The 12,084-nt window shown below is 38.9% G+C and overlaps 1 protein-coding gene across 2 annotated transcripts in view; it reads right to left on the bottom strand.

The window, feature by feature from the left end:
• LOC131439574 (chromatin-remodeling ATPase INO80) overlaps positions 1 to 11,370 on the bottom strand; it is a 530,048-nt gene extending 518,678 nt beyond the window's left edge. For both annotated transcript variants that reach the window (XR_009231141.1, XM_058610750.1), the window contains exons 1-3: positions 11,012 to 11,370; positions 10,588 to 10,778; positions 10,386 to 10,532 (exon numbers count right to left, since the gene is read on the bottom strand). Coding sequence is in view for 1 of the 2 variants with exons in the window: in XM_058610750.1 (XP_058466733.1) it covers positions 10,386 to 10,532; positions 10,588 to 10,778; positions 11,012 to 11,252 (579 nt within the window). In the remaining variant the exon portion in view is untranslated. The remainder of the gene's footprint in view (positions 1 to 10,385; positions 10,533 to 10,587; positions 10,779 to 11,011) is intronic.
• Positions 11,371 to 12,084: the final 714 nt, after the last annotated feature.

Below are 12,084 nucleotides of genomic sequence, written 5' to 3'. Positions count from 1 at the left end.
GCGCGTGAAATCTGTTGACCTTTATTTGGTGATTTAAAATGATTTTATAACAACTGTTTAGTATATGTCAATGCAATGAATCAACTATTTTGTCTAAATCCTATTCACTCGTTTATTTTGTATCACGTAATTTCATTTATAAAAAAATAGGGAAGTTTTTATTCTTTACGCGATAGTATTGAAAAATTTTTCTTTAGTTTCCTCGAAAAAAAGCTGTGAATTCCCGGGACTTAAATATAGGATATTGTTGAAACGTTCACTCGGGAAGTCAGTGAGTTTAGTGGTGCATCCGAGCATCTTGAAACCGGAACATATTGAGTCGCGCGCGAAACCAATACTGAATTTTTTACTAACAAATATCCTTCTCCTGTGACACTTGTTGAGTGCGCAGTAGTATATACGGCCTCTAGTAACAACAAGTGTTGGACTAACATCCCTTCCCATTCCTTAAACGATCTACGTTCGGGCCTGGCCGGCGCCGGTACTGATTGATGAATTCTGGGATTACCAGAAGATGTACATTGAAGGATGATTTACCAGTCCCAGGTCGGATCATCTAGAAACTCCCTGTACAATTTCAGCTAATCCCGATCAGTAACGGAGTAGCAACCAAGGGTGGTCGCTCAAGCTTAAGCTCAAGCTCAAGAAATTGAAGTTAATCATAAGAAATTAGTTAAAAGTAACATGACATTACCTAAAAATCCGTATGAAGAAGTAAAAATCAGGGTTTCAGAAAACCGTCCATATGAAAAACATTTATATGCTTTAGGAGGAGTGACTAGTACAATTATAATTATGTCACTCATTATATTTTGTTACATATATTTTAGAAGAAATAGAAGACAGAGTAGCAGTAGTAATAATCAACAAAACATGTTAGAAATGCCACAGTCACTTATAAGTATGCTACAAATGAGGAGATCTAATCTAAATGAATAATCAATCATGTAACAATTGAGCTAAATCGGCTAATCCCCACGCGGATGATTTACGGGCCCGGAAGGTCGCGGACGCTCGAATTAATTTTTTTATATTTATGGAAGATTTTTTTCTAACGAGACGGCTGTAAGTAAAATCGTAAAATCAGGCCGATCCTAAAATAATGGGCTGAGTTAGAAAATTTGTATAATGTTTTGTTAGGATGTAGCGTCTAGACAAAATCGGCACACAGTATAGACAGGAAATAAATATATATTTTTACTTTTGCATCTTCTCTGAAAGGGAAAACTCATCCCGATTGGATAGAGGTAGAGCGGTAGGTAAAATTAGCGTATTTGTCTGTCCCATTGAGATTTGTTGTGTAGTAATAGAATAGGAAAAAATGTACATATAGATGTAAGATAGGAAAAATAAAGGTAGTATCTTTTCGACTAAGACAACTCGCGTTTCTTTCTAAAAAGAAATATCCCTACTTTGAGTAGGAAGAAATTTTCGCATCGGCGATAAATTTTAATTGAAGAAAGATTTATGGTAGTTTGTGAAGTTGCTCTCGGGTCGTTCACCCATCGGATGTAAATGGGTTTGCAAACGAAAGGAGGATGCGGATGGCAACGAGGTTCGTTTTAATGCACGTTTAGTTGTCCAGGGTTTTTCGCAACGGTGCGGTGTTAATTATGATGCTGTATTTGCATCTGTGGCTACGCAGAGAACATTAAGGACTTTACTGACGATAACTGGACAGTAACAGATGAATGTACGTCGAAACGTGACGTGAAATGTGAGTACCTGCACGGAAAGTTGAACAAATAGATATTCACGCAAAAGCTTAAAAAAATTGTAGTTCGTGGAAGTGAGAAGTTAGTCTGCAAGTTGCAAAGCAGCTTATACGGCCAAACTCTGGCATGACAGGATTAACGATGTTTTGTCCGAGGACACTGAAGTCTATTTACAGATTTGAATTGCATGCAAGTAGGAGCGACAATAACGTTTGAAGACGATAACATGAGCTGCATAAATTCCGTAAAAATGCAGCGTCAGTCACGTTATGCAGTTTTCTCGTAATCTGGTTGAAAACGGGACCGTTATCTTGCAGTATTGTTCATCGGAAGACATGACAGCAGAATTGTTGACGAAGCCATTATTATTACAGGGTCCGGCACTCGAAGTGTACCAATTAAAAAGGCCATAAATTCAGTTTGGAAAATTACTTTTACTTAATTCAAAGTACAAAATGTGTAAAAATAATACAAAATTCAGAATTAATTCACTTTTGCATGATATGACCACCTTTTGCCTTGACTTGATGACTTGAGAGAGCGAAGTAGTTGCTTCGTTTGGCCGAAAGCGGTCAATTTCCGAACATTGTATTTTCTGACGAGAAATTTTTTCCAATTGAGCAATTCATAAACTCTCAAAACGATAGGGTTTACTTGACCGACCGTTCATACGAGAATTTGAGTCATCGGTTGGCCACCAGAAGGCAGCACCCGCAACAGATAATGGTTTGGGCCGCTGTAACCGCAGATGGGCGCTCTCCAATCGTTTTCATCGAGCCTGGCGTCAAGGTAAATGCGACATATTATCGGGAAAGTATTCTGGAGGTTGCTTTGAAGCCGTGGGCAGACAAACATCTCGGTGGCAGACCATGGACGTTTCAGCAGGACTCGGCACCGTCCCACAAAGCTCGAGTGAACCAAGAATGGCTGAAAAACAACGTTCCGAACTTCATCACGTCCACACAATGGCTCTCGAATTCACCAGATGCGAATCCAATGGATTATTCTCTTTGGGCCATTTTGGAGAGCAAAGTCCGAACTAAAAGATACACCAGTCTCGAGGCGCTGAAAAAAGTTATTGTCCGCGAGTGGGCCAAAATACCTGCAAGTCACATTCGGCCAAACGAAGCAACTCCTTCGCTCTCTCAAGTCATCAAGTCAAGGCAAAAGGTGGTCATATAGAGCAAAAGTGAATTGATTCTGAATTTTGTATTATTTTTACACATTTTGTATTTTGAATTAAGTAAAAGTAATTTTCCAAACTGAATTTATGGCCTTTTTAATTGGTTACACTTCGAGTGCCGGACCCTGTATATCGTTTATTTATACCCGGTTTTAACCTAGTTACGGTCGTTCACCAGGTATAACGAAGCCAACGGGAAGCATCAAGCAGAAAATATTGTCGGCGGTAATGGGTTTAGTCGGCAACGATGGCGAGGTAGCAGAACCGCAGTGAAATTATTGAGGAGTAATGTCGGTGATGTGGGCATGAACAATATTTCCGCTGCACCACTGGAATGACAACTCAGGAATCAGAACTAATTGGCTCTAGTGGCACAAAGAAGATCTATTACCTTGTGGGAGCCGAGAGCGGATTTCGAATAAATCGATTGCTTACGTTTACTGATAATCACGTGTAATTTATTTGTCTTTTCTTCTCTGCTGTTTCATACATACTGTCTTTTGGCAGGGGTGTATTTCAAGGTGCGCTGTAAACCAGTGTTGGCAGTAAGCACCACATGCCCCCCCCCCCCCCCCCCTATTACACCTGACCCTGTGTCCAGAATCTGACCCTGTGTCCAGATGGTGTAATTATGGTTTTGTCGTCAGGAAATGGATATTTCGTGATTCCTTGATCAGCGGTGAAAGCGGGCTTGAGACGATCTATTGAAATTCTTTGCACCTTTCCTTTGATACGTATGTCCATAAACTTAACGTGTCGTTTAACTATTTCGAATGGTCCATCATTTGGCCAATTGAGGGTTTACAAAAACGCCGGGTTTCGCATGGTACAATGGATCGATCGGTTTTAATTTGCTTAGCGTGCAGTGCAGTTCCTTAGCGAATTCGGTTCTATCTGAGTCATTTTCGGGGGATTTCAAAAACTCGCGCAAGGTTTGACCATATATCAACTCGGCGACCGAGCAACCAAAATCTGGTCGAAAAGATGTTCGTAACCCAAGCAAAATCACTGGTAGACGATAATACCAATTCTTCGGATCGACAGCCATAATCGCAGCCTTCAAAGTACGATGGAACCTCTCGACTAAGCCATTTGCTTGCGGATGGTATGCTGTTGTGCGGATATGCTCGAAGCCCATTATTTTTGCTAGCTCTAGAAACAGTTCAGATTCAAACTGTCTGCCTTGATCTGTGGTGATGGTTTCTGGTACACCGAAACGGGCAATCCACGTTTCGCATAATGCTCGTGCCACTGTTTCCGCCATCATGTCTTGGAGGGGTTTTGCTTCAGGCCATCTGGAAATCGATCAATGATTGTAAGCAGGTATTTATGACCGTTTGATGGGGGTAATGGCCCAACAATGTCTATATTTATGTGACGAAATCGACTGTTTGGTGGAATGTATCTTTGAAGGGGTGCTATTGTATGACGGTGAACCTTCGAACGTTGACACTGTATACAGTTTTGAACGAACTCTTTGATGTCTCTGTTTGCATTTTTCCAGATGAAGCGGTCTGTGATGATCCGGCGAGAAGAGCGTATTCCGGGATGAGCTAAACCGTGGAAATGATGCATAATTTTGTGTCGATGTTGAGGAGGAATATACGGCCGATCTTTATTCAGTGATACATCGCAATATAGAGGCTTTGTGGCTAAAGATGTTTGACGCAACTCCATTTGAAGTGCAGTAGTTGTAGAACGCAGAAGAGTTTTTAGTTCGTTATCGTTTTTCTGATCATCAGCAATAGCGTTATAATCTATCGGTGTCGGTACTGATATTGTCTTAGTCCGTGAAAGGGTGTCAGCCACTACGTTGAGTTTCCCGCTGATATGACGTATGTCGTTTGTAAATTCGGAGATAAAACGCAAATACCTGTCTTCGTGTGGCAGTCGGCTACTCGGGTTTGACGTCATTGCATGCGTTAGCGGCATATGATCGGTGTAGATGGTAAACCTCTTACCCTCCAGCATATGGCGAAAGTACTGCACGGACATCTTCATCGCTGTTAACTCTCGGCCGAACGTCGAGTACTTCAATTGGGACGGTGAAAATTTTTCGAAGTAGAAGCCTAATGGAACCCAGCTGCTTCCATCGTACTGCTGTAACACAGCCCCCGCAGCAGTATTTGATGCGTCGATATACAAGCTCAATGGTTTCGTTGAATCTGGATAATGTTACAGCGCTGAGTCAGCTAATGATTGTTTACACCGCTTGAAAGCTGATCGTCCTTTTTCACTCCAAACGATATTTCGGGAATCGTTCTTTTTGTTTCCAGGAATAAGACTCTGGAGGTCTGTCTGTAACTCAGACGCGTGCGAAATAAATCTTTTATATGAGTTCAGCAAAGCAAGAAATCGTCTTAATTCCTTAACGGTATCAGGTATCGGGAAATTTGTCACAGCCTTAACCCTATCAGGTAATGGAAGGATTCCATCTTTGTTTATGACGTATCCCAGAAAATTAACGTGGCAAAACAGCTTTTTTCGACGTTGATGACAAGGCCGTACAATTTCAGTCGTTCGAATACGGCGCGCACATGCTCGTAGTGTTCTTCAGGCGTCCGCGATGCAATGCAAATGTCATCGACGAAAACGACAACGAAATCCATATCTTTGAATACTCTGTGCATAAACCTCTGGAACGTTTGACTGGCATTACACAATCCGAATTGCATCCGGGTGAACTCATATAGGCCGAACGGGGTAATTACCGCAGTCTTGGGTACATCCACCATCTCTACCGGTATTTGATGATAGGCTCTTTGTAGGACTGCTCGAGGGTCGGCATATTCCGAGGTCGATCATCACTTGAAACTCTTTTTTTGCTGCACTCACCTTGTCTGGTGCCATTCGTCGACATTTGCTTGCGACAGGAGGTCCTTTGGTTTGTATATGGTGGGTAACCTCGTGCTGTGCTGATGTCTTGATAAGCGTTGGTAGTTTGATTTCCTTGAACTCCGCAAGAAGGTTCCGGAACGGGTGATCTGAAGCTATCAATGTTACGTTGAAAATAGAGGCTTCAGCCGTGCCGCCGGTCGATGATAGCTTGGTTAATTCGTCCACCAATCGTCGGTGTTTCAAATCCACCAGTATACCGAAAGAAGCTAGAAAGTCAGCACCGATAATAGCCACCCCCACGTCAGCGACTAGGAACGACCAGGTTAATCGTCGACGCAAGCCCAAATCTGTTGTGACGTATCGTTTGTCGTATACTTTTATTGTTGTACCATTTGCTGCATGTAAGACGAATGACGTAGCGCCTTTAGTTCGGTCTTTATTTGTTGCTGGAATAATTGATACATCCGAGCCCGTATCGATCAAGAATTTCATCTTGGACGAACGGTCGTATAACATAATACGGCGACTTTTTGTGAATGCGTTCGCTTCCGCCGTTTCAAGCGAACAAGATTTTAGTTTTTTTGATTATATTTACAGGGTTCGCGACATTTCATCGCTCGTCCGGCAACATATTTCTTGATCCTGATTGCGACTGAATCTTGACGTGGATCGGCTTCTGGAAGAATCTCTTGCGAATTTGATACGGCGAATGTCCATTGTGAGCGCAGCAATCTTGTTTTGCAATTCGGACACCGCAACTGATTCGGTGCCAATTACGGATGTGGCAGCAACGTGCGAGGATGGATGCTCAGCCATCTTGTCTGTCATTTCGGCAAGCTTTTCTATAGTACCATCGCTGATTGATAACACCGCCTTAATGTTTGCAGGCAATCGCTGTAGAAACAGCATCTTCATTCGGTCGTCCGTCACATTTAATCCGGTTGCGATTTCTTGCATTTTTGCGAGGGGATGAGTAGGACGCATGTCTCCAAGGTCGCAAGCACTCAAAAGTCGTTCCAGTCGTCCCTGTGCCGACACTTGGAATCGAGAAATAAATCGTTGCTTGACTGTTTCGTATTTATTTACGTCTGGTGGAGCTGTGACTAAATCCGCTACGTGGCAGATGACAGATTGGTCAATTTTCGCAATGATGTGATAGAATTTCGTGTGATCGCGTACAACGTTGGCCAAAGCAAATTGTGCCTCGGCTTGAGCGAACCACATCACCGGATCATTTTTCCAAAAATCAGGAAGCTTGACCGACACTCCCGCGGCAACTGCAGCATTTTCTTGCTCGTCTCGACTTGCCATTTGCACTTCTGATTTCAGCTATCACGTCGGGGTCACCAAAATGTGGGAGCCGAGAGCGGATTTCGAATAAATCGATTGCGTTTACTGATAATCACGTGTAATTTATTTGTCTTTTCTTCTCTGCTGTTTCATACATACTGTCTTTTGGCAGGGGTGTATTTCAAGGTGCGCTGTAAACCAGTGTTGGCAGTAAGCACCACAACCTTTTCTCATTTCTGTAAGGCTATCGGTTAAATACAGACGTGTTTGTACAATTATATATTCCCTCGTTTCGCGATCACGTTTATCCGAATTGTTCACCGGTATTCGGTCTTCCGATATACACGGCATAACCCGGGAACTGAGTCCGTCTCCTTGTCCTCATATTTGTTATTAGGTTGGACTAACTGAAAGGCTTCACTGGTTTGTGTGTGGGTACAAACGAATTCATAATGATCAATGCATAGCATGCCATGACAAATTGCGGTGGGTACGACTTCAACAGGTCAATCGAATTGTAAAACAACTGCTTCACTCATTTCATCACGAACAACCATTCAGGTAAGAAGTGCACCATATTGGGTGATTCCGTTTCCGATTAATAGTTATAAAATGCACAGTTTGGATTGGAGGATTGATGCCAAAGGTGGGACTTTGTCCATTGCGTACAGACATCGACTGTGTGCTGTCGGACGTGCCCTGTGTGAAGAATTTTCGGAGCTCACAGTTGTTGGACAAGGCGTCATTAAATTGCTGGCGAGCGAGTTGCTTGCTACTGGGAGAGAGCTGCTTGCGGGTGTGGTGTATCCAACCCATACACAACCTAACAGAAATGAGCCTGTTTCATATGTGTTTCACTGAATTCAGGACGGCGCTAGTGTACCTAAACAATACGGGTGCAATAAATTACGAAACAAAAAGATTACAAGAGAAACCAGTACTTTATTACGTTATTTACGTTATTCACTGTGTATGCGTCCAGCAATATATTTAAAAGGAGCGTAATTTTCATATTGTGACTCACGCAAGAACTCCTGAATGAAATGAAAATATTGCGAATTTTCCTAGCAGCGCTGCTTAGCAACAAACTCATCAATAACACACGTCATAAATCTCCAAACATTTTATTTTGTAGTAATTGAGTTAAAAATGAAGTGTTTTTTGAAATGTGGTGTGTGACTAAAGAGTACCTAACATATTTAGCCGCATCAATGAAAACGCAAGGAATTAGTAGCCATTTGAAGGAGTATTTGTTATCATTGGATGATCATCTAACGACTCGGATAAAGGTAAGGCAATAATAGATTCAATTTTGTTTTTCAAATTAGTAGTATTGTCCTTCAAGACTCAGTAGAATACATTACTTCACGTTCATTGTTCATTGAAATGTGATGAACAACTTTTAAACCTTCTATTGATAAATAGAGAAAAATTATACTTATACTAAACCATAGTAACTTATCATCATAATTATTTTATTAATGTCAAGAAACGCTAGCAAAATTTATTTTACTTATTTAAATATAAAAATTTAAACAGCAGATTGTCGAAAAACAGATACACTATTTTCAAATGTGATTCTATTTACGACGTCATTGTGGAACCAGAGAAACAAAAACTTTTACTTATATTCTCGATGTATGAGAGCTGTCAAGTTGTCCACGGGTTGGGTGTATCAGTCGTTGGCAGAAAGGCGATGGGATTAGGATAATTCGGCATCGTACTAATAGCCCTACTAATTGACGCTCAAAAGATCAAATCGAGCCGATGATTTTTGTGCTGGTTTGCCTGATAGATTAAAAAAATCCATGCTGTCGATCAGCGTCGTGCCAGCAGCGGGTAACGACGAAGAACAAGCATAGTGTTTCTTTCTGCTGTTGATCCCACACAATGCGGAGCTACAGACAAATCTGCAAATCTAGCATCTCTGCAAATCATTGCCAACATACTTTTTGCGAATATGGCGCCGTCAGGCGAGTCTGCATCGAATCTCGTACATAGAAGTTGGGAGAAGAAATCTCGATGAACATTAGAAAAGGTCCCAGGTTCAAATGACAGATTCTCTTTGCTTACATACTCTTTCACTTATAACGGCTTATTGCTGTATTTTCCAACAATTTTTGAACTACAGATCGAAAGTCGATGGGTTCAGTCGTTATTCTATGTGAAAGGTTGAATAGAGGGATTACCGATAGGGCCGTAATAATCGAAAGAGAAAATAAACAAAGAAACTCTCATTTGCACTTCGGACCTTTTCTTCAAATGACGAATTTGACACCAAAATAGCAACACTGCGCACCCATATAATTGACATGATTTCTCGGGTAATTTTTCAAAAGTGTGTATAAGCAAGTGACAGTTTCTCTTTAATCACTCTTTCTTTCGATTATTGTGATGTGATTGGAAAGATTTTCTTTGATATCACTATTCTGTTTGAAAGTAGAAAGTTTCGAGTTTCATTTCATGCAGAGTTGAGTAATAAACGTGGAAACCGCTTGGTAATTAATAGAAGAGAAAGTATAAAAGAGAAACTGTCACTTGCTTATACGTTCTTTTGAAAAATTAACCGAGATATGTTAAATGTGATCCGGATCCCGCGCTATGACGTTGCTGAACTGAAGATTGATTTTTCTCCTAGCTGATAGGGTCCGTTGAAAGTCATGAAGAAGAGGGCAAATAAAGAGAAACTGTCATTTGTTAAGTTTCTACCACATTGATTTGTAGTTGGGCTGTATAAGAGCGTATAAATTTTCCAGCAAAAAAAAATTATATATATATATATATATATATATATATATATATATATATATATATATATATATATATATATATATATATATATATATATATATATATATATATATATATATATATATATATATATATATATATATATATATATATATACACCCAAACCTCCATTTACGAACCTTATATATGTATGTATGTATGCTTACACACTCACTCTTTTGCGTATATGTGTATATATTTATACATATAAATGATCGCTTTTACTTCACCAATATTTATATGTATTAAGAAATACAAATATTTGCACACATGCGTACGTATATTAATACATATATACATATATAAGTTACGTAAATGGAGGTTTGGGTATATATATATATATATATATATATATATATATATATATATATATATATATATATATATATATATATATATATATATATATATATATATATATATATATGTATATATATATATATATATATATATATATATATATATATATATATATATATATATATATATATATATATATATATATATATATATATATATATATATATATATATATATCATAATGTGAAGAAACAGATAGCAAGGCTCACCGATTTTTTCCTACGAGATTTAAATTTCTCAATTCCTTGCTTATGTACCATTTTTCTTTTGCGAACTCCTACGATTGATCGTTGATGATTAGGGAACATATCATAATTAGATAGTAATCCTACACTATAGTATCCAAATTGAGAGTTCTGAAAAACGTATTTTGTAGTTATTTTCGTAAATATAACACTACCTTTGATTTACTTTATGACTACTATAATACTTTGAGCGGTATCTACGTTCCCTTAAATGATTCACAACCATGTTTTGAATATATTCGTTGTCTGATATTTCACTTTCCGATTCGGTATCAGATAGTATTAAATTTTGCAACCAAATTCTGTCTATCCCAACAGAACTTAAGTTAAACAAGAAACTTTTATCCTCATTACGTTCTGAAACCAGTAAATATTATTTTTAATCTATCCATAAACAACGTGTACATTTTGAATGCGCCCAAAAGCCTATGGAAGGTTTTTTACTAATCCTCACGTGTATGACACCTGAATTGTTCATTTCAGGTACTAGATAGTTTACGAACATTTATAAAAAGCAGTAATAATCAAATATGCCATTGACTTTTTGGCCCATTTGAAATGTTGACGTCCATATAACGAATATGTTGTACCTTGTCTTGATGACCTCACGTAACATGCCAGTTTTCGATAATTTCGAGTGTTTATATTAGACGAGTCTGAATCGGAGTCATCATCGTCGTCACTACTTGTCAAAGGCTTGGATAACATTTTTTTTGCATATTCAAAGAATGCCGCCATATCAAGAGCAGCTTCATATCGCTGAATGCGAAGAGGTTTAGAGGTGGTTCTCATACCACCATTTCCACTCAGATGAATATTGCTTTCTGCCATTTTGCTTGATATATTTGAATTTCTTTTACTTTACATAACACTGAAAGTATACAGATTTTAAATCTTTTCAAATTGTCTTCACTGTTTCCTTTGCTAAGAATCAATATTGACTTTTTTGACAGCTCAGTTGCAACCAGAGATGCCAGGTAGAGATGGGAAACTTATCGATATTTATCGATAATATCGATATTGCCACGATATCGATAATTCAGAGCATTGACGAAAAATATCGATATTCGATATTGCAACTATGGAGTTAAGTAATATTATAATTTCATATTATTACTTCGCTCGTGTAGTTTTTATCTAATATTAGATATTTAGGCTATGTTCAAAAATACGTTAATAAAATCTTACCTAAAATCAAGGACATCATTATTAACTAGATATCCAGCTCTCACATTTCACGAACAAATCATTGGCAACATCCTTTTTAGCGAGCATGGCACCCTCAGGCGAGTCCGCATTGAATCTCATACATAGAAGTAGGGGAGAGAAATGTAAAATTCGTTTGGCGCGCACGAATAATACGCGCCCATACAATTGACACGATATGTTGAATGTGATGCCGTGCGATGGCGTTACTGGACTGAAGATTAATTTCGCTCCAAGCTGACAGGGTCTGCTAAAATTGACGTCCTGCACGCAACTCTTCTTAAGGGCGAACAGTACTTAATGTTAAGTATTTTGTTGGCAGTGTGTAGGCTAAGTATTGAGCAAGCACCAGAGAAAACAGATATCTCGGTTAATATTTCAAAAGGGCGTATAAGCAAGTGACAGTTTCTCTTTAATCACTCTCTCTTTCGATTATTGTGATGTGATTAAAAAGATT

The sequence above is a fragment of the Malaya genurostris genome, chromosome 3 (assembly GCF_030247185.1).
Source record: "Malaya genurostris strain Urasoe2022 chromosome 3, Malgen_1.1, whole genome shotgun sequence".
Classification (NCBI taxonomy): domain Eukaryota; kingdom Metazoa; phylum Arthropoda; class Insecta; order Diptera; family Culicidae; genus Malaya; species Malaya genurostris.
This window is presented reverse-complemented; position numbering and strand designations above follow the sequence as displayed.